This window comes from Ranitomeya imitator, chromosome 8 (assembly GCF_032444005.1).
Source record: "Ranitomeya imitator isolate aRanImi1 chromosome 8, aRanImi1.pri, whole genome shotgun sequence".
NCBI lineage: Eukaryota > Metazoa > Chordata > Amphibia > Anura > Dendrobatidae > Ranitomeya > Ranitomeya imitator.
Genome location: NC_091289.1, coordinates 22,504,671 through 22,528,448, shown reverse-complemented (window position 1 = coordinate 22,528,448; position 23,778 = coordinate 22,504,671). Strand labels below are relative to the sequence as shown.

At 43.1% G+C, this 23,778-nt stretch overlaps 1 protein-coding gene across 1 annotated transcript in view; it reads left to right on the top strand.

Moving 5' to 3' along the window:
- The first annotated feature begins 701 nt into the window (after positions 1 to 701).
- Positions 702 to 23,778, top strand: part of LOC138647515 (monocarboxylate transporter 2-like) — a 37,667-nt gene continuing 14,590 nt past the window's right edge. The window contains exons 1-2 of the mRNA XM_069736553.1: positions 702 to 864; positions 8,004 to 8,243. Of these exons, the coding sequence (XP_069592654.1) occupies positions 8,027 to 8,243 (217 nt within the window). The 5' untranslated portion in view covers positions 702 to 864; positions 8,004 to 8,026. The remainder of the gene's footprint in view (positions 865 to 8,003; positions 8,244 to 23,778) is intronic.

The window sequence follows — 23,778 nt, the reverse complement described above, 5'->3', positions numbered from 1 at the left end:
AGTGTCACTTTTGGGTATTTTCAGCCATATAGACCCCTCAAACTGACTTCAAATGTGAGGTGGTCCCTTAAAAAAATGGTTTTGTAAATTTTTTTGTCAAATTAGAAATTGCTGGTTAACTTTTAACCCTTAGCTTCCTAACAAAAAAAATTTTGTTTTCAAAATTGTGATGTGAAGTAGACATGTGTCTCACTGATTATATATATATATATATATATATATATATATATATATATATATATATATATATATATATATATACAGTATATATGTTTTTACTATTATTTGAGCCCATGGATCCATTGTATGTCCGTATGCTGGTTTTGCAAGCCTGCGAGAAAATCTCGCAGTAAGGATGCCATGCGGATTACATACGGAGGATGCCAATGCGCAAAATACGCTGACACACCCTGCCTACGGATGACCTACGGATCACTATTTTGGGGACTTTTCTGCGTATTACGGCCGCAAATAACGGACCGTATTTTTATACGCTGAGCGTGAGGCCGGCCTAAAACTCATAAAAACTCCTAAATCCAAGAGGTTCTGCAGAAGCAGTGTGTCTTTGGAGTAGACTTCTGATCCCCAGTCATTGCCATGTTCTCCTCTTTTAATGTATGCAGCTCTGCACCAATCACAAAGTTCTAAAACCCTTTTCTTTCTTCCCCAGCCCCCTCCTCTGTTTAGGAGGTGACTGAGGAAGGAGCAGGAGCTGAGGTCTGTGCTGTCCATGGTGTGACCGTGTGCTGGGCTCCTCCCTGCATCCTGCGCCTTTATACAGATGAACTCTGGAGTAAGAGACTTTTCTTTCCCCACCAGCTCTTATTTGTCAGCAGCAGAAAGCTCCAGGACCTCCGGCCCCGGGTAAGTGACTGCAGGGGATGGGGAACTTCTGCTGCACACGTGGAGGAGCAGAGAAGAAAAGAGTTGTCTCTGCTGCCACTTCCTGCTCTGGGGGCCCCAGCATGGACTGCTGCTCACATGTGCTCTGCAAGAAGAACACCAAGCTTGTGTTATTAAACTGCTAACAGGCTGAATTTTTCATTTGGAATACATTATTGTATTTTTTTTTGTAATCCTAGGATTATATGCAGGTCTGCAGTGCCATGTAAAATGTATCATCCTAACACAAAAAGTTCAAAAATGGGGCAGCCCTGAATTATAAAATGATGTTTTCAGCACTGCTGCATCTGTAGCATAGCATTCGCATTGTGCGATTAATACAATGTATCTGTTAATATTTATTTACAAATACCATGTATCATTTATTTACAAATACAGTGTATCTGTTATTTGTTTACATTCCATGTGATACTTTTGTTTAGTTCTATGTTAGGCACAGAATTCACTGAAGAAATCTGGAACAGGGAGGCTCATGCCACAAGTTGGAGTTTTCCCCCTTTGAGATGTGACGATAAGATTACATTTATTCATTATTTTTATAGTCTTCTTATATTTTTGTTTTGTAGCTGCAGAGTTTCTGCATGTATAAGGTCAGATTCCTAGAGGGACAATGCCATTTTAGGTGCAGAAATTGGACCAGCACCTATTGTGTATTGATGCTGTAACTTAACAACACAAATATAAACTATAATTGTGACAGATCTGAACTTGTTACAGTGTAAAGAAAAAAACTTTCCAAAAAAAGTGTCCTCCAAACTGTTACATACTTGTAAAACATCACACAGTCTCTCACGACCACTGCATCCAACCACTGAGCTCATGCTGTCTACTATATATATATATATATATATATATATATATATATATATATATATATATATATATATATGTATAATCAGCAGTGATTGGCTGCAGCGTTGATGTGCGCTGTGGTCTTGACATCACATCTGCAGCCAAAACACAGAGAATGGGGCAGTGTCGGAGAGATCGTGCTGGACCCAGGGAGGGTGACTACCTGCTCTGTTTTTGTTATTTTACCGGTATAAAAATCTTTGTAGAAACTTTTTCTTAAAATGGAAAAGTGAAACACTGTCAGTAGGACCAACCCTCCTTAGCTATCTATATGGTCATGATGCAGGTTATAGGAAGATGAAGAAAACGATACCTTGATGTTTTGGGATCAGGTGTTTTATTAATATGTAAATGAGATGTTAAGATTTATGGGCAGGACATAGTTCCCTCCCCCCCCCCCCCGGATAATCTGCCTCCACAGCTTACATTAAATGAAAATGGGAGTTACCAATGTGAGATCTGTAGATCAGGAGAGCAGACTGTCAGTCATTACATGTCTCACACTGGTAACTCCCTATGGAGGTGGAGTCTCGGGGTGATCTGTATCCAGCCCATAGATCTTAACAGCTCATTTGCATATTAAGAAAAACTGGAATTTCTGTGGAATAAATCTCATTGCATAGCAGATATCAAGGCATCATTCTATTCCACTTCCTATGACCTATACGCCCATACAGACAACTTAGGAGGGTTGATACTATTGACAGATTTATTATTTTGCACCATTTGCCTTTTAGAACCTTTGCTTTTCTGGTTTCTAAATGAGTTAAGAATTCAACACGGCACACATTTTGACAGGAAACAGGAGTTTGACAGGTTGCTTGCCTTTTCTTTTTTTTTAAATGCGCAACATCATAAACTCATCATGGGAACACGGCTTTAGATATATTTTACTTTTCTCCTCTGTGCTGATTTATAATCATAGACCACCTCAAAGTTGAGCTGACTTTTGACGTGGTCATAAATCTGCTGAAAAAAAGCTCAGAGACAAACATAAAAATAGTTATTAACGCCCTTCAAAATTAGCTCACTTCAGGATCCTCAGTTAAAGGGAATGTGTCACCTGATTTTGGCCCTGTAAGCTACGGCCACCGCCATCAGGGGCTTATCTATAGCATTCTGTAATTCTGTAGATAAGCCCCCGATGTATCCTGAAAGACAAGAAAAACAAGTTAAGGTACCGTCACATTAAGCGACGCTGCAGCGATATAGACAACGATGCCGATCGCTGCAGCGTCGCTGTGTGGTCGCTGGAGAGCTGTCACACAGACAGCTCTCCAGCGACCAACGATGCCGAAGTCCCTGGGTAACCAGGGTAAACATCGGGTTACTAAGCGCAGGGCCGCGCTTAGTAACCCGATGTTTACCCTGGTTACCATTGTCAATGTAAAAAAAAAAACACAACATACTTACATTCCGGTGTCTGTCGCGTTCCCCGGCGTCAGCTTCCCTGCACTGTGTAAGCGCCGGCCGTAAAGCAGAGCGGTGACGTCACCGCTGTGCTCTGCTTTACGGCCGGCCGGCGCTGACACAGTGCAGGGAAGCTGACGGCGAGGGACGAGACAGACACCGGAATGTAACAATGTAGTATTTTTTTTTTTTTTTTTTTTTACATTTACAATGGTAACCAGGGTAAATATCGGGTTACTAAGCGAGGCCCTGCGCTTAGTAACCCGATGTTTACCCTGGTTACAAGTGAACACATCGCTGGATTGGCGTCACACACGCCGATTCTGCGATGTCAGCGGGTGATCCAACGACGAAATAAAGTTCTGGCCTTCTAGCTCCGACCAGCGATGTCACAGCAGGATCCTGATCGCTGCTGCGTGTCAAACACAACGATATCGCTATCCAGGACGCTGCAACGTCACGGATCGCTATCGTTATCATTCTAAAGTTGCTCAGTGTGAAGGTACCTTTAGATTATACTCACTCGGTGAGGGGGTGGGGGGGCGGTCCGCTCCCATCCGATGGGCAATGCAGGTCCGGGTCTGGCACCTCCCATCTTCTTACAATGACGTCCTCTTCTTTGCTTCCTGTCCCGGCTTCGGCGCAGGCGTACTGATTTGCCCAGTTGAGGGCAGCTTAAAGTACTGCAGTGTGCAGGCACCGGGCCTCTCTGACCTTTGCCGGCGCCTGCGCACTGCAGTACTTTGCTCTGCCCTCAACAGGGCCAGAGAATTAAGCCTGCGCAGGAGCCGAGACAGCAGCAAGGAAGCGGACAACATCATAGGAAGATGGGAGGCGCCGGACCCAGACCTGTAATGCCCATCGGACCGGACTGTCCCCCCGAGTGAGCTCAAATTTAAAAAAATGAAGAAATAGTAAAAAAAACAACAACACATGCCTATAAGTAACAACATAAATGTCCATATTCTTTAAGATGATGCATTTTACATCTGACTGTTGTGTGCACACAGTCCAATGAAAGCAAAAGCCTAGATGTCATAATGAGCAATATAAAATGAAAAGTGTCAGCTCTGCTGCACCTGCCTGAAGTTGTCCATATGAAACGCCGGCCAGGTCCGTGGGGTACTCGGCACCAGGTCTGATACTTAAAGGGATGTGTCACGGCGGCGGTGACCCGGTCCGTGGCCCTGTGCGCCCATGTAAAAGGGACTGTCTTTAAAGGGATTTGTAAAATAATAAAAGTTTGTGATGCCACCTGTGGTATTCGGTCAGGGGTGACCAACGCTGCTTAAAGGGGTCCATTGCGGTGATGTTATGGCAGCAGGGGTGGTATGGCTTCTCACAGGGGAAGCTAGGTCCCTCGGGCTTCTCGTGTAGTAGACAGGTGGTAGGTGGTGTAGAAAGAAACGGAGGACACAGGGTTGCAGTCTCTTTACCTCTTTACTGTATGATTCAGGCAGCAACAGTCGAGTGTACCGGATCACGGATGCTGGTGGTGGTCCGGCCGGCTTGGAAGCGTCTCAGGAATCCCTTAACCAGGTGGGGTTGGAAGCCTTCCCTCTAGCGCTGTGGTGTAGTCCCTTGCTGCCTTAGGCCTCACACAAGGTCCTCACATTCTCTCTCTGTCCCCCTTTAGGTAGGACACTAACCCGTACGACAGGTAACTCGAGCCTTTTTACAGGATCTCTATCACGACCCGGGCTCTATCTGTTACTGTGTCCTCAGGTGTTAATGGTAGACAGGTAACTTGAAATCTAGCTGTCCGCCGGTTTCTGCCGTTGGGCATGAAGTTAACCCCACAACCTCAGTCTTCTGGCTACCGGTATATGCGCTCAGCATGGAGGAAGCTCAGTTGCAACTTCTCTCTCCAGCTCTTCACTTCGCCTTTGCTCCTTCCTCCTTTCAGTCTCTTCACAAGTTGCTCTGCTCTTTTTTCCTTCCCAGGAGCTGCAGAATCACTTGTCTGCGCGGCTCCAGCTTTCCTTCCTCACTCCTCGCTCTCCTCTCATCAACTGCCTCTCTTCAACTGCCTAGCAACTGACTCCTCCTCCTGACCAGAGAGAGCAGCTCCCCTGAAGTCGGGTGTAGAGCTCCCCCTTCTGGCCTGGAATCAGAATGGTGTTGTATGTGCTGAATACCTGTTAAAGGCTTCCAAGCGTGACATCACTCTCCCCCTGAGGAAAGCAATGCTACTGTAACAACCGGTTACCTGGGGTGTTACACATACACATAAGAGAAAACTGCCGGAATAGTGTGTCATCGGTGTTGTGCATCAGTGTGTAATCCATGGTCCATTTTACGATCCGTGTGTCCATTTTTACCATCTGTGTGTCATCCGTGTGTCCGTTTTTACCATCAGCATGTCATCGGTGGTTTGTTTTTACCATCTGTGTCATCCATGGTCTGTTTTTACGAGTTTTTCACGGATAGATAAATAAATGAATTACAAAGTTTCTCCTGTACTTTGCGATGATAAACACGGACAGCACACGGATGTCACACCAATGTCACCAGTGTTCTGTACATGTTTTTTACACACCCATTTTTGCAATCAATAGGGGGCAGATGGGGAGTATGTGGCCGTGGCCACTATCGGTAGAAGGAGCAGCTCCGTAACTGAGCAGTTCGGCCATCGCCAGCACCTAGAACAGATCATTGGCAGAGGAAACCGATGTCGAACCCCCCTTATTCAATCATTGATGGGATAGGTCATCAATTTTAAAGTAGTAGACAACTACTTCAAGATAATAAACCCCCCCCCAAAAAAAAAAAAAAAAGTATAAACATGTCCTTAATCTCATGTTGATGGATGGATCGATGATATGAATGATATATGTGTGATTGAGCAGTTGTTATAAATATGATGGATGGTAAGAAGAACAAACAAACCAATTTTGGAACAAATCAAGCCAGACATGACACGGGAAGCAAAGATCACCGAGATACAACTTTTCTCCTTTGGACACATCATACGAAGAGAGCAATCACTGGAAAACAACATCATGGTCGAAAGAGAAGAAGGAACAAGGCGAAGAGGAAGACCAGCAACCCGATGGCTCGATACTATCAAGAAAATGGTGGAGAAGACCCTGGTGAAACCTATCTAGGTTTGCACAAGATCGATCTTCCTACAGATTGTTCACCTATGAAATCGCCATGGCTCGAGAACGAGCATTGTTTTGCTGAACCGGACATGGATCACCGTAAAACCCTCTGCATTGTTATATATGGACCACAAAATAGGGAAACCCTTCCAGGCACCGGTGGAAGGAATCACACCATTGCTACAAGATCTGAGGCACAATGTGAACGTATTCTGGATCTCTTCTGCCCGCCTGCCAAACCGCTCTGCATTCAGATCTCCGTTTAATTGCATCTGGCAGAACCTAAACTGTGTATAAATAGCCCCTTTGTGGGCCGCCAGCTGCCAGTGTCCCCCGAGTCCTGACTTATTATATTTGATTTAGGGGATTTACGAGGAACATGTGACGACGACTCTAATGTGGATAAGCGTTTAATGCGGCAAATTCGGCATGAACACAGGGCGCTGTGTGGAGCGGAGGGGGATTACAACTTCACTCATTCAGATACAATGCACGCGGGACAAATTTATTTTAACTAAGGTCCCGATTCATCAGTTGGGTCTTTCTTTAAGTCACTTGGGCTGATTCATTGTAGAATTTACGCTTCAAAAGTGGCGTAAAAGCTTGGGAAAAATTGCAACATTTTTGTGCAGCGTCGCAAAAGACGTTTGCGACTTTTTGTGTTTTCACGCCACTTTGAAATGGTTTTACCGAAATGAGAGGAGCTGGGGAGGGGCGCAGGCACGTCTGATTCATGAAAAGTTTTGGCGTCTGTTACTCTAGAAATATTTCACCAGGGATTTCATAGAAGTGTTTCTGGTGCGTTGCATGGAGGTGTACGCCACTCAGAAGAAACGCCAAATTCATTTAGTGGCGTGCACCTCCTAATGAATTCGACACCTCTTCTATCCCAAGATTGGGGTACCGCGAGCGTCATTCTTGATGAATGAACTCCACTTTTGATTTTCTTTGTCTCGTGATATTCTCTGATGTTTATTGTGCCAAATTCATCAAAGTGGCTCAAGCGGTTTATTAATTTTGCGCTTTTTTCCAGTATTAATCAAAATGTCCAAAAAGGGGAACTTTTTCAGAAAAGTGCATAAAATCACTCCAGAATGAGACTAGAGTAGAGTTGCGTCACATTTTGCTACTTTTTTTTTTTTAAATTTGCAATTGACAAATTAGGTGAAAGCATCTGGAATCAATAAACTCAGTCCACATAGCGGAAAAAAATAAAACAGGCGAGCACATGTAAAATAGATATAAAAAACGTGCAAATTGGATGCTAAAAAAGGCACAAAAGTAGACAAACAGGTACAAAGTCAATGATGAATCTGATCCAAAATCTGCTTCGTTTTCCATTGATTTGCCCCTTTTTAGGGTATGTGCACACATTGAGTATTTGTAGTTGATTTTTCTGCACCAAAAAACAGACGGTTGGCAGGAAAAACACTGTAAAAAAAAATGCACGTTTTTTATGCGTTTTTTTCATTTACTTTTTATGCATTTTTACTTTTTTATTTAAATGAATGAGTGAAAAATGTTGCAAAACGCTGAAAGAATTGACATGTCGCAGGTTTGAAGAAACTTTTTGACTGTCAAAATCTGCAAGGAAAAAAATATTTAGCGTCTGCATGAGATTTCAGAAATCTCATTAACTTTGCTAGTACTGTAAAATGCTGCAAAAACGCGTAAAAAAAAAATGTACAAGCCCATACATATTATTTTGCCTATTGAATACTTCTTCTCTTTCAGATCTATGAGAACTTCGTTTCATAATGGCTCCAGCAGCGGGAACAGATCTGGGGTACACCCCTCCTGATGGCGGCTGGGGATGGATTGTAGTCTTGGGGGCTTTTATATCTATGGGATTCTCCTACGCCTTTTCCAAAGCAATCACTGTTTTCTACAAAGAGATCCAGGAGTTTTTTGGAGCCTCTTATAGTGAAATCGCCTGGATATCCTCGTTATTGCTGGCCGTTATGTACGCCGGAGGTGAGTGAGAGTCACATCAATGGCTGATATCAGAAATTATAGCAGCCATGTATTATAGTGAGTCAACCAACCAAAGTTGTATTGAGGAATGGTCTACAAGGCCTTCTCAGAGATAGCCAGTATGCATAATATGTGTTCAGATCTGGTCTTTTTAGAGGGGCGGTCTTTTTTGAGAGCAAGTCCTGCTAAAATTATTGGCAACTATGTTACTATAATTGTGAATAAGCTGATGTAATGTTATGTAACACATAAGGGAAAATGTATCAAACCCCTGTGCAAACGATGGGTGGAGGAGATGCCTACAGCAAACGATTAGAATTCTTCTTTTCTGAAAGTTTTTTTAAAAAAATGATAGTTGTTATCCGATTGGCTGTTGAAACGAATGATGTCAGAATTCTATTGGGTGAACCCCAGTACCTTTCATTGCATAGAGTGCTAGACTCCAATCTGTTGGACCTTTGACCATCACAGCATCCTGGGAGTTGTAGTTTGCAACTGCTAGAAAGCCACAAATTGGAGTCAGTGATATTACCGTGCCTTATTCACCTTATATGTTGAGCATTCATTGTTTTTGAAGACCGGTTTGACACTTTAAATAAAAAACTTGCGTAGTAACATTGTACCTTGAGGCTCTAACATTACTTTGTACATTTCAAGTTATGTTTTGTGCTAAATATAGAAACTGATAAATGTCAAAAGCAAATCTTAATTATTTATCGGAGCAGTGGTGGCCAATGCCTATGGGTTCTTTAACTTGGGGCTCATAAATTGACCTAAAGACAATCCTGTAAACTGGACTACAAAAGGGACAGACATTTGTACTCCAGACATCAAACCTTTACACATGTCACTATGCTATGTCAAAAGTATTTTAAAAGTTTAGTTACCTTTCAAACGCCTTTTTTATCTATATTATTTTTATCCCTTATATACCGTAGATGCAGATTTGTTAAATAACATGCAGGCTACCAACAGCCACCTCTAGGGGGTGGTAACTGCATACAACTCACATATTAAGAGCCATAATAGTTGAGTGTGCTGTAAGCTCTTTGATATGGACAAAATATGATTTTTACATATATTGGTGATTATACTTTTAGTGAAAAAAAAATAACATTAAGTTTCAGTCTGCAGTCTTCATTCCTTCGTTCATTTTCAGACCCATTGATTTGCAGTTTTCTGATTTTCATCTTGTGGGAGTGACATTCCCAGTAATATAGGCTAGATGTGAGCTGTGTGTGTTTGATTTATCCACAGCTCTGCTTTCTTTATTAGCACATATACCAGTACAGTTCCAATACTTTACTTATTTCCTCATCATCTGCTTTTTTCTTTATTAACTTGTCAACTCATTAACTTGTTCTCTCGGTCCTCCCTGAGACTGTAGATGCTTTCTTTCCTCCCTGCTTTCTTACTTATTAATTTATTAACTTTTTCTATTTTCCCTCCCTGAAACTGTAGATACTTTCTTCCCTCCTAGCTTTATTCCTTTTTAACTTGTTCTCTCATGCCTACCTGAGACTGTAGATACTTTCTTCCCTCCCTACTTTCTTCTTTATTTATTTGTAAGTTGCTCTCTTTTCCCTCCCTGAAACTGTAGATATTTTCTTTGCTCCTTTCTTTCTTCCTTATTAACATGTTCTCTGCCCTTCCTGAGACTGTAGATATTTTCTTCCCTCCCTGCTTTCTTCCATATTAATTTTATTAACTTTTTCTCTTTTCCCTCCCTGAAACTGTAGAAACTTTCTTTCCTCTTCGCTTTATTTCTTATTATCTTGTTCTCTCAGACCTACCTGAGACTGTAGATATTTTCTTCCCTCCTAGCGTTCTTCCTTATTACCTTATTAGCTTGTTCTCTCTGCCCTTCCTGAGACTGTCGATACTTTTTCCTCCCTGCTTTCTTCCTTATTAATTTATTAACTTACTCTCTTTTCCCTCCCTGCAACTGTAGATATTTTCTTCGCTCCGTGCTTTCTTCCTTATTACCTTTTTTCTCTCTGCCCTCCCTGAGACTGTAGATACTTTTTTCCTCTCCGTGCTGGTATCTCAAATATTCGGAGAAGAGAGGGGGGAAGCAGACTTCTAATAGATTTCCTAACATTTCTGCAGAGGGCACACCTAGATAAAATACGGACAAACGCTCTGCAGCAGCAAAATGGAGGATCCTGTTCAATGGGGACGATTTAGAAAGTTGATTAACTTAATATTGCAGCGCAAAAGAATCTTAAGGGTGTACTTAGCCTTTAAGATCCCTTTGGTGTTGGTATCAGTCTGAGAGTTGGGTTATACATTTCTGGGATTTTAGGCTTTGTATCAGACAAATGGAATTTCCAACCACTAAAAAATAACATATAAAAACTATTTATTCTACCTGCTAATGATGATTCTGGAAGATGGAGAATCCCTTAAGGAAAGATAAGGCTCTCGGTTGGCGACTGGATAAAGTTTTGCATTCGTAGCTGGTTTGCAGCGATAATTAAGTTGTCATTACTAATAATTAAAGTCGTATAAATTCACCGTTTCGTACAGAGCTCACAATTACTGCGGATGGAAAAGTTCCAACAGAAGCAGAATTTTCTGCAGCCGGTAGAATGTTAATCAGCAGCTGCAGTTGTGCGCAGGATCGCAGCTGGAAGCAAGTGTGGATAAAGAGGAGGTTAATCCACTTAGAGGAATTACCGCACAGTAACATACTACATGAAAAAAATCTCCAGACTTGAGCAAAACTTGTTTCACACAGTGAACCATGACTGATGTGAAAATTATTGTCATTAAAGTAGACCTTCACCTTATTATTTAACAAATCTGTTAAACCTGATGGTGCTAATGTACTTACTCTGAAAATCCAAGAATGCCTGTGTAATCCTGCTGTTAATATGAGCATCTTATGAGCTCAGCTAAAGAGTAGTAAAGCTCATGAGTCCGAGTGTATTCATTCTCTGCCTACCCGGCCTGACTTGACAGGTGCAGCTTGTACTGAGCAGTGTGAGATCTCAGCAGGGAGGAGGGACATTGAGGAGCAGTCAAAAAGGCTAGATGGGATGAGATTGAGCTTCAATTTTCAGAAAGGATTATGCAACCATTGCGACTTGCGTTAACAAAGTAAGTTCACCAATCTCACCAGGTCTAAGATATCGATTTAATAACTTATTCAGTTTGTGTTGGGAAAAGTTTTTGCAAAATGTCTGGTCTCTCTCTTTTGAGTCTTTTACTCCTGAAACATTCCTTCTCTAAGTGAAGACGCGACTGATCGAGTGATCGTTCTGGTATTGTTGGGGCAGTAGTACTATAGTGGCCGCTGCTGGTGAAAAGTGGTATTACAGGGCACCAGTTCAAACGAATTACTGATTATGCAATAAATGGTGCGGAGCCCATCACAGTCTAAAACAGGAGTATTGTTTTACGTTAATCTATAGAATTTTAGGACAGCGTAGTGTGAATGACTATATGGGACATGCTGGTAGTTACACCTGGAGTGAGGTACTAGTGCCGGTACAGTAGTGGGTGGTGTTATCAGACTGGCAGAGCCATCATACAACAGTTATGCATGTTGCAAAATGTTACTGGTGTTCTGCTTTAGTCCTCTGTGTGTTGCCCTTAGTAATAATGAATGATTACGACCAAGCTCGGACTGGCCCATAGGGTAACAGGTGAATCCCCCGGTGGGCCCCTTGTGCAGATCTGGGCCCCCAACCCCTCTGTATGGGCAGTACTTGGCATAATTCACTTGATTCACTCCGTACAGAAAAAAACAGCATCTCATCATTCATTAACCACACTACCCAGTTTATTAATATATATGGATATAGGTAAATTTGTGAACACGGGTAGTGTAATATTTGTATGCAGCTGAAAATTGGGCCCCTCAAAGTCAATGTTACTGGTGGGTCCTTAGCACCCCAGTCCGACACTGATTACGACTGTTAGTGACACTGTGTAAAACCTTATTTTGGTCAAAGAATATGGTCACACGGTATATCTGGATGACCGGAGTGTTCTACCGGTAGATGGACACATGACCCACAACCTAAAGGCACAGTGTTTGACTTATTTCCTCTTCATGTGTTCTAACGATAGATGGACACATGATCTACATCCTAAAGGCACAGTGTTTGACTTATTTCCTCTTCATGTGTTCTAACGGTAGTCGGTAGATGAACACACGATCCACATCTTAAAGGCACAGTGTTTGACTTATTTCCTCTTCATGTCCTTTTCCTCCATATCTGCAGCGTATTTTCTCTGCCCTCCCTGAGACTGTAGGTACTTTCCCCTCTCTCAATGTTGTGGAAATCTGTGTACAACAAGAGGTTAATGAGGAACATTCAAATCAACATTTTAATTAAAGATCTCTGCTTCTTGCTGGTAAACAAAAAGAAATGTAAAATTGAGTAGAAGGAATCCCTATCTGACATAGTCAGGTTCACAAAGTTGTGGGTTTGTTATAATCTAGACATAAAACCGCAGCATGCACTGTAAACTTCAGTTATGTTAAATACGGTAGGTTTAATGATATTTTCCGTGTCTTTTTGGGAGCAACAGCTCTCAAGAGTGAGATAGTAAATCGGTGACATGCTAGTTCGGGTTTATTAATAGATCACGCTGTGTCATGAATTTACTCACTTATTATTTAGATTGAAGGTTTAAAGTGCAGTATTAATTATCATGTCTCCTGAACAACAGTAGAGTGATGAAATAACACAAGTAATGCAAAAATACCGGAGTATGAACATCACCTGGCTCTAGGATGTGGCAGCTGGTAAGAAAACAGTCAGGCGTACTTTTATACAAGCAGATTTCTGCCCATTACCTGGCCTGATGCCAGGCTTTCCTTCACTTCAGGTTCCGTTCACTGCCTACTCCCACTAAACCCCATGATCCAGCAAGGTTCCTTGCGGGAGGCTCCCTCATACCCAGCACCCTATAAAAAGAGAAATAAATGAACGAGAACCTCTCCACGGGTCGAAAAGAAGCCAGTTCTTGCTCTTATTTTATATTTGCTGCTGAGTACTTTTTTTTTTTTTTTTTTAAATTTACCATACGGCTCCAGAGATACGGGCTTTTTTTAATTTAGTGCTAATATTTATGGTCGAATTATGGCTGACAGATCCTCTGGGGCGTGTCTTTAGGATCCTCTAGGGCATGTATTTAGGATATTTGCATAAGTGCCATGCCTTCTAAATGAAAATGTGAACTAAAAGGCTCATTTCTGGAACCGTATGGTGAATTTTAAAAATTTGAAAAACCGCTGAATACGCAGGGGAGTGCGGGAATAAAAAAAGAGCAAAAACTGGACGCTTTTGACTTGGTGATAGGTCATCTTGGGTATCTTCAGGTATTCACTGTATTGAAATAATGGAGGGTTCTATAAGCACTGTGCCCACAATGCTTTGCCAGAGGCAAATAATATTTCGGCTCAAGGTGTGAACCTTTCTCAAGTGAGAAAATTATATTTAACAGGTATGTACAGGTGTGTGTGTGTGTGTATAGATATAGAGATATAGCTCTCCGGATAGAACACTGAGACTATTGATACAAATTGTATGAGATTAGGAAAATTATATCCAGACACAGCACTGGGCTAAGATGGTGCTGTTTCAGGAAGTAGGCAGTCCCTTCTTTTTCTAATGTTATACCACCCCTTTAAGGCTGACTGACAGTTGCAAACATAAAGATGCGTCATTCTGCACGTCTGTTACACAGTGTCCTTGATGATTTACTACATATAGATGAGAGGTTATTGCTAGATTACGGCACCAATTCCAGGTTATATGTGATCTTTGTATTACTGCCCTACATAGGAGTGCCAGACATGAGATTCAACATATGTAATGGGGAAGAGTCATTAAAAGTGGTGCATAAAGTGGAATGTTTGCCCATAGATTGCAACATTTTTATTTAAATATACCGTATATCTATAATATCTTCAAATAGTTGTCATTCCTCCAAATAATTATCTATAGTGGGACCTATGGGAACACGCTAACTCTAAAACCTATGGAAACACCGTACCACCAACGCCCATGGGAGCACCGTACCACCAACACCTATGGGAGCACCGTACCACCAACACCTATGGGAGCACCGTACCACCAACACCTATGAGAGCACCCTACCACCAACACCTATGGGATCACCGTACCACCAACACCTATGGGATCACCCTACCACCAACACCTATGGGATCACCCTACCACCAACACCTATGGGATCACCCTACCACCAACAACTATGGGAGCACCGTACCACCAACACCTATGGGAGCACCGTGCCACCAACACCTATGGGATCACCCTACCACCAACAACTATGGGAGCACCGTACCACCAACACCTATGGGAGCACCGTGCCACCAACACCTATGGGATCACCCTACCACGAACACCCATGGGAGCACCCTACCACCAACACCTATGGGAGCACCCTACCACCAACACCTATGGGAGCACCGTACCACCAACACCTATGGGATCACCCTACCACCAACACCCATGGGAACACCCTACCACCAAGACCTATGGGAGCACCCTACACATAGATTTATACAGCACCCATCTATGCTGTTAGCTCCCCCTGGTGGTGACTGAAGGCAGCCAGAACGGAATTGAATTAGCATTGAAAATAAAGCACTTTTCAGAAATTGGACCGCCCTCAGTGCACTTTTGGCATCATTTGCATAAAGCATCAAAGCTTATTTTTTCATCAATTCCAAACCTATTTGCCTCCTCCCCCTAACCCCGAAGGCATGTGTGATATTAAAGCCCCTGACAACTTCCCTTAAAAAAATGACCAACGGATTGAGCAATCTTTGCGATATTATGAATTATTATTATTTTTTTTAAAGTCCGGTTCCATCATGGCAGCAATTAAAAAAGGATTTATACAGTGTGAAATCGGTAACGAGTTCAGTCAATGATACGTGACATGTTTTTCCGATGAGTAATTATCCGGGCAAGTCTGGGTGGCCTCATGCTAAAAAAAAAAAAGTACAGTAATGAAATGGCGCACGATGTCTAAACAGCATGTCGCGGTTATTAGCTGCACAAAAAAAAAAGTCTTTTCCGGAGCGACTCTCATGACTGTAACGGGCTCCCGTTATGAGCTCAGGATAATTATGCAGCTCAGTAAACAAGATAAGTACAATTACATTAAGCCCTAATGGATGCGCTCTCCAGTCGGCGGGAATGACACATGAGCGAGCACCACCGAGGGGGAGAAGCAAACAGTCTACGAAAGGTAAAAGGTTAACGCTCCCATAGAATTAATCTGATCATTAAAGCCCGACCTGGCTGCCAGTTCAACACCGAATGAATTATCCGACCTTTGCACCGTCAAATAAAGCCATTACATAGCGTGTGATTGGGCATCAAAGGCCAAGAAGAGAAAACAAATGTGGGATGTTTATGAGCAGCGTATGTGACCCCGAAACTGTGAAGATCAACCATAGGTTAAAAAAAATATGCAAAATCATTATTGCATGATAATATGACGTGAAGTCTGTGTATTACCTGCACAAAGGAGATGAGCTGGTATTCACTTTACATCTAATTAATATGGCAGCAAAAGAAAAGGAAACTTGCCGCCAATATGGCGTGAGACGGACTGGTTGTCTAAAACCTCGGGGAATTCATTCAGATGGGTGCCAATATGGTGTGAGATGGACTGGCTGTCTGACAACCGAGGAAGTACTTTCAGATGGGCGCCAGTATGGCGTGAGATGGACTGGTTGTCTGACAACCGAGGAAGTACTTTCAGATGGGCGCCAGTATGGCGTGAGATGGACTGGTTGTCTGACAACCGAGGAAGTACTTTCAGATGGGCGCCAGTATGGCGTGAGATGGACTGGTTGTCTGACAACCGAGGAAGTACTTTCAGATGGGCGCCAGTATGGCGTGAGATGGACTGGTTGTCTGACAACCGAGGAAGTACATTCAGATCGGCGCCAGTATGGCGTGAGATGGACTGGTTGTCTGACAACCGAGGAAGTACTTTCAGAGGGACGCCAGTATGGCGTGAGATCGACTGGTTGTCTGACAACCGAGGAAGTACTTTCAGATGGGCACCAGTATGGTGTGAGATGGACTGGTTGTCTGACAACCGAGGAAGTACTTTCAGATGGGCACCAGTATGGTGTGAGATGGACTGGTTGTCTGACAACCGAGGAAGTACTTTCAGATGGGCGCCAGTATGGCGTGAGATGGACTGGTTGTCTGACAACCGAGGAAGTACTTTCAGATGGACGCCAGTATGGCGTGAGATCGACTGGTTGTCTGACAACCGAGGAAGTACTTTCAGATGGGCGCCAGTATGGCGTGAGATGGACTGGTTGTCTGACAACCGAGGAAGTACTTTCAGATGGGCGCCAGTATGGCGTGAGATGGACTGGTTGTCTGACAACCGAGGAAGTACTTTCAGATGGGCGCCAGTATGGCGTGAGATGGACTGGTTGTCTGACAACCGAGGAAGTACATTCAGATCGGCGCCAGTATGGCGTGAGATGGACTGGTTGTCTGACAACCGAGGAAGTACTTTCAGAGGGACGCCAGTATGGCGTGAGATCGACTGGTTGTCTGACAACCGAGGAAGTACTTTCAGATGGGCACCAGTATGGTGTGAGATGGACTGGTTGTCTGACAACCGAGGAAGTACTTTCAGATGGGCACCAGTATGGTGTGAGATGGACTGGTTGTCTGACAACCGAGGAAGTACTTTCAGATGGGCGCCAGTATGGCGTGAGATGGACTGGTTGTCTGACAACCGAGGAAGTACTTTCAGATGGACGCCAGTATGGCGTGAGATCGACTGGTTGTCTGACAACCGAGGAAGTACTTTCAGATGGGCGCCAGTATGGCGTGAGATGGACTGGTTGTCTGACAACCGAGGAAGTACATTCAGATGGGCGCCAGTATGGCGTGAGATGGACTGGTTGTCTGACAACCGAGGAAGTACTTTCAGATGGACGCCAGTATGGCGTGAGACTGACTGGATGTTTGACAACTCAGTGAGTACATTCAGATGGGCACCAATATGGCATGAAAAGGACTGGTTGTCTGACAACCAAGGAAATACATTCAGATGGGCGCCACTATAGCGTGAGACGGACTGGTTGTCTGACAACTCATGGAGTACATTCCTAATAACTGGTCTGACTCAAGTGACTGTTCCTCAAAACTGGGTTGTCAATAAAATATTGGCTACATAGGGGAAAACTATTCAATGGTTTAAATCAAGAGTGGGGACCCCTTGGCCCGAGCGCGATTTACGGTCCAAGTACATTTTCTCCGGTCCCCGGGCAGATTCCTGGGGACCACAGTGCTTGGGCCGGCAGCTGTGTTTTGATGGCCACTGACCTTTTAATTTCTTCTTGCTCTATTAGCACGCGCATGCACTGTTCACTACTGAATGATGAGGTGTGTGCAATGAAGGGTTATGTCCTGACACCAGATTCAGCATCAGGTTGTACTTTGTGGGCGGAGCTAGAGCACGATTTGTACGGCCCCGAAGGATGGATTCAACATCCAACATCTGCCAAATGGTCTGTGGCAGAAGGAAGGTTCATCACCCCTGATTCAAATGGTCCCTGAACTTTCAGACGTGTTCTCATTTGATAGATAATGTGATAAATTTACTTTATTTAATGATTATGTCCTCCGAAATGCTGAGGTAACTTGTGGTCTACTGACTGTTGTTAGGTGTAATAATAAATAAATAAATCTTTATATAGCGCTAACATATTCCTCAGCGCTTTACCATCATCACAGTCCCCGATAGGGAATTTGGATTGTGAGCCCCATCAGTATGTCTTTGAAATGTGGGAGGAAACTGGAGTACCCGGAGGAAACCCACACAAACATGGGGAGAACATACAGTACAAACTCTTTGCAGATGTTGTCCTTGATGGGATTTGAACCCAGGACTCCAGCGCTGCAAGGCTGCTGTGCTATCCACTGAGCCACCGTGCTGCCCGGACTGTAATCAGTTACTAGCAGCAGAGACAAGTTTTTATTAAAGGAAGTAAGGTTGGTCTTTGTGTCTATACAGGAAGTAGGGGTGGGTCTTTGTCTCTCTACAGGAAATAACAAGGGGTGGTGGGTTTTTGTCTCTACACGAAGTGGTGGCAAATCTTTGTCTCACTACAGGAAGTGGAGTGGGTTTTTGTCTCTGCTGCATGTCTTTGTTTCTACAGGAAGTGAGGATGGATCATTGTCTTTACAGGTAGAGGTGGCATGTCTTTTTATCTACAGGAAATGGGGGTAGATCTATGGGTCTTTGTCTCTACAGGAATTGGTTGTAGGGTCTATGTCTCTCTACAGGTAGTGAGGGCGGGTCTTTGTCTCTACCTAAAGTGACGGAAGTGATGGCATGGTTTTTGTCTCTCAGGTCTTTGTCTCTCTTCAGGAAATGAGGGCTGGACTTTTTCTCTTTAAGTGGAAACAGGTCTTTGTCTCTAGAGTAAGTGGAGGTGGGTCTTTGCCTCTCTACAGGAAGTAAGGGCTGGTCTTTGCCTCTCTACAGGAAGTGAGGGCTGGTCTTGGTCTCTCTACAGGAAGTGAGGACTGGTTTTGGTTTCTCTACAGATAGTGAGGACTGGTCTTGGTTTCTCTGCAGATAGTGAGGACTGGTCTTGGTCTCTCTACAGTTATTGAGGGCTTGTTGTTTCTCTACAGTTAGTGAGGGCTGGTCTTTGTCATTCTACAGATAGTGAGGGCAGGTCTTTGTCTCTCTACAGTTAGTGAGGGAAGGTCTTTGTCACTCTACAGGAAGTGACGGCTTGTCTTTGTCACTCTACAGGAAGTGAGGACTGGTCTTTGTCACTCTACAGGAAGTGAGGGCTTGTCTTTTTCTCTCTACAGATAGTGAGGACTGGTTTTGGTTTCTCTACAGATAGTGAGGACTGGTCTTGGTCTCTCTACAGTTATTGAGGGCTTGTTGTTTCTCTACAGTTAGTGAGGGCTGGTCTTTGTCATTCTACAGATAGTGGGGGCTGGTTTTGGTCTCTACAGTTAGTGAGGGCTTGTCTTTGTCTCTCTACAGGAAGTGATGACTGGTCTTGGTCTCACTACAGTTATTGAGGGCTGATTGTTGTCTCTCTACAGTTAGTGAGGGAAGGTCTTTGTCTCTCTACAGGAAGTGAGGACTGGTCTTGGTCTCACTACAGTTATTGAGGGCTGGTTGTTGTCTCTACAGTTAGTGAGGACTGGTCTTTGTCACCCTACAGGAAGTGAGGGCTTGTCTTTGTCTCTCTACAGTTAGTGAGGGCTGGTCTTTGTCATTCTACAGATAGTGGGGGCTGGTCTTGGTCTCTACAGTTAGTGAGGGCTTGTCTTTGTCTCTCTACAGGAAGTGATAACTGGTCTTGGTCTCACTACAGTTATTGAGGGCTGATTGTTGTCTTTCTACAGTTAGTGAGGGAAGGTCTTTGTCTCTCTACAGGAAGTGAGGACTGGTCTTGGTCTCACTACAGTTATTGAAGGCTGGTTGTTGTCTGTCTACATGAAGTGAGGGCTTGTCTTTTTCTCTCTACAGGAAGTGAGGACTGGTCTTGGTCTCACTACAGTTATTGAGGGCTGATTGTTGTCTCTCTACAGTTAGTGAGGGAAGGTCTTTGTCTCTCTACAGGAAGTGAGGACTGGTCTTTGTCACTCTACAGGAAGTGAGGACTGGTCTTGGTCTCACTACAGTTATTGAGGGCTGGTTGTTGTCTCTACAGTTAGTGAGGACTGGTCTTTGTCACCCTACAGGAAGTGAGGGCTTGTCTTTGTCTCTCTACAGTTATTGAGGGCTGGTCTTTGTCATTCTACAGATAGTGGGGGCTGGTCTTGGTCTCTACAGTTAGTGAGGGCTTGTCTTTGTCTCTCTACAGGAAGTGATAACTGGTCTTGGTCTCACTAGAGTTATTGAGGGCTGATTGTTGTCTTTCTACAGTTAGTGAGGGAAGGTCTTTGTCTCTCTACAGGAAGTGATAACTGGTCTTGGTCTCACTACAGTTATTGAGGGCTGATTGTTGTCTTTCTACAGTTAGTGAGGGAAGGTCTTTGTCTCTCTACAGGAAGTGAGGACTGGTCTTGGTCTCACTACAGTTATTGAAGGCTGGTTGTTGTCTCTCTACATGAAGTGAGGGCTTGTCTTTTTCTCTCTACAGGAAGTGAGGACTGGTCTTGGTCTCTCTACTCCTGCTCTTTTGTCTAACTACATACAAGCATAGCAGAGAGGCGGCTTTAAGTTCAGAGCAAGTACAGTGCATCCTACGTGGTAAGCAAAAGGAAGTTCTAGCAGATAGAGTACTGACACGGTGCTAAAGAGAAATCACCCACTGAAAAAGAGGTGATGACAAGTCACAGTACATGAGAATTAGGATAGTTACTGGACATATTAGACTGGTATGAGCACCGAAGGAAATATTTCCTTATGGGTTATTTGGGTAGCATAACCATATTATTCTACAGCATTTGAGAAAGGACAGGTAGTTTTTAAATTGAACTGTGAATAATTAATTAGATATTTCTTGAAATTCATTTAGGTTTCTGGCATCTTTACAAAAGTATCCTGACATATCTAATTAACTAAATTCTTGTATTTCCCTCGAAATAACAATTCTGGAACTTCTGAAAGTTCTGTTTTTGCTCATACTCTGTTATTCCTCAAGGAAATGTGTGAATAGATATATTGACAACTGTTTACTTTGACGGGTTCCAATAATTTTCACTATTGATTCAATTACTGCTTCAAATGCAGCAATGACTCCTCCGATCAGACAAGTGGAATAATAGTATGAAAGAATCAATTATTTGCTCGCTTGTGAATGGGAAAATTGTTACTATGCTGCAACATAAATCTTTGCTTCTTTCGATATGGCAATTATGGTGAAGCTTTCTATACAGATTAGATAATGATCAGGTCCTATTATAAATCCAAATGACCATTATGCTTATTAGGTTATAAGATGTATGATTTAACGGGATATACATTACTCTGCTATATGGATGTACAAGTGCACGACATAGCACAACCTGCAAGCGTACACTATGTTGTCATGTCCTTAAAATACTCGATTGCTAAATATTGAGACTTCTAGCATTCTAGGTCGATCACATTTATATGCGGTTATGTCATTTTTAGGGGGTCTCACCTGGGGATATCTCATTTTATGTGGTCTGAGCTAGTGGAGGTCTGATGGTATCATATACGGTCTTACCATTTTAAGGGGTCAGGGGTGGGGTTCGGACATCATTATGGAGTGTAATTTGGGTGTGTGACAGTCTGTATATACAAAGGTAGTGTTTTTAGGTATGTAATTGTTAGGAGGTGGAGGTCTAATCTTTAGGGGACTATATACACGAGGTACTGGGGTCTGTAAGCTCTAGGAGGTCTAACATAGGGCTTATTTTTAGGGAACCTGTGTATACAAGGTAGACTGGTCAGGGGTCATTTTTAGGTGGTCTGTTTTATACAAGAAGCTATGATCTAGAGTCCAGGAGGACCTGGTATGGAATTAAAAAAAAAAAAAAAAAAATAGGGGTAGGGTCTATTTTGGGGTTTCAACCTGGATTCTATACATAAGGTAATTTGGCTTGAGGTCTATATCTTTATTTAGGAGGGAGCTCATGTGTGTTTTAAATGAGGTTCTTTGGCAGAGTGCCCTATGTAAATGGGTGGGTCATAGAAATGAAACTCTACCCTGCACACTGAGCGTGCCTCTTTTAGTTCTCCTTCTGGGATCAAAACGCCTCCTGACACCGTACCAGATCCATTGCACAACAGACACCAATTGTGCCCAACAGGACCACTCCAAAACTTTAACGTAGAGTCCATCAGGGTCCTCACATGGTGTTTTTGTCTTTTTGACAAGAAAAACGTCTATTCACGCTGCACTATCCTTCTTGGAAAATCTAAATGAGCGTGCCTAAAGAGACTCAAAGTTTTCTTAACATTTATCACTTTTTGGAAAGGTTCTCGGCTTCAAAGATTTCGATACACTGCCCTAGAGAATGGGCGGCCCACGAGGTTCCCTTTTAATCACAGTCCTGAACTCTAAGCTTTAGAGAGATGGTAATAAAAAAACTGTTTTTTGGTTTCACCTTGACATTTTATCTTGTCTTTGAAAGTAAAAGTTTAACTTCTGTAAAAGAGTTGAACTCTTTGTCTCGTAAACTTTCCCCACGTTTAGGCCAATTAAAAGACAACAGAGATGACCCACGCTCGTTATATGTATCTTGTCAGCTTTAACAGCAGGAGATTTTGTGTTGTATTTTATCGATAATCTCCCCTTTAGTGTAGCCCACTAATACTCATTAACTAATGTGATATTTGCTTTAGGGTCCATTATCAACACAAGAGGCCATTTAGTCGGTGTCATAGCATTGGCGAACATTGACTTATACTAGGATTACCGGTGTATATAGCTTAAAAAGTAAGTAAACTTCTGTAGATCCTGAAACCCTCACTAAGAAGGGCAATATGGGCACACATGTACGCCTGGCACAATGAAGTTCAATGAATTTATCTTCTCTGAGAAATTTGAGACTCTGTCCTGTCCAGACAATTACGGCATTTCTGCTGAAAGCAACTTTAAACCGTACCTGACCTTTTACACAATCCTATTGAAAGCCATCATTTTGCTACCTTCATCCCCCACATCATGTTTAAACTGCTTTTAGTGCACGTAGCTGTCCAATATTCTCAGTTACTTATCCAATGTTCATGCTGCTTGCCAGCACTTTAGGTACTGGATCTTCCAGTCCTTAACTTCTCAACATCTTTTGTTCCTGACATTGTCCAATAGCTGTCTAATATGCTCAGTTGCTGGATCAATTCTCATGCTATCTGCCAGCACTATAGGTACTGGATCTTCCACTCCTTAACTAACCAACATTTTTTGTTCCTGACATTGCCCCATAGCTTATCAAAGAGACAAAAATCCGCCCATACTTCCTACAGAGATAATGACCCCCACCCCCCACTACCTGTAATATGTCTCAGTGTCTCTGCTGCTGGAGTCAGATTATACTTGATAAAAAGCTGCAAGTTGAACCAACAGTAGACCCTGTTAGGCTCACTAGGGGAGGTATATCCTCAGAGCCCAAGGTCATGGACGTTGGTGCAGCCTTCAGATGAGGCATGTGGGAACAGGTAGCTGTGGTCCTGGAGAGACAGAGGCAAGTAGTAGAGGCCTGGAAGCCACAGATGTACACGTACCAGAGGTCTTGGAAGACTAGGAACAGGTAGCAGAAGTCCTGGAAGACCAGGAACAGGTAGCAGAGGTCCTGGAAAACGAACATGTAGCAGAGGTATTGGAAAACCAGGATTAGGTAGTAGAGGTACTGGAAAACCAGGAACAGGTAGCAGAGGTCCTGGAAAATAAGGAACAGGTAGCAGAGGTCCTGGAAAACCAGGAACAGGTAGCAGAGGTATTGGAAAACCAGGATTAGGTGGTAGAGGTACTGGAAAATCAGGATCAGGTAGCAGAGGTCCTGGAAAACCAGGATCAGGTAGCAGAGGTTAATACCACACTTTCCACAGAATACTGAGTAACTGT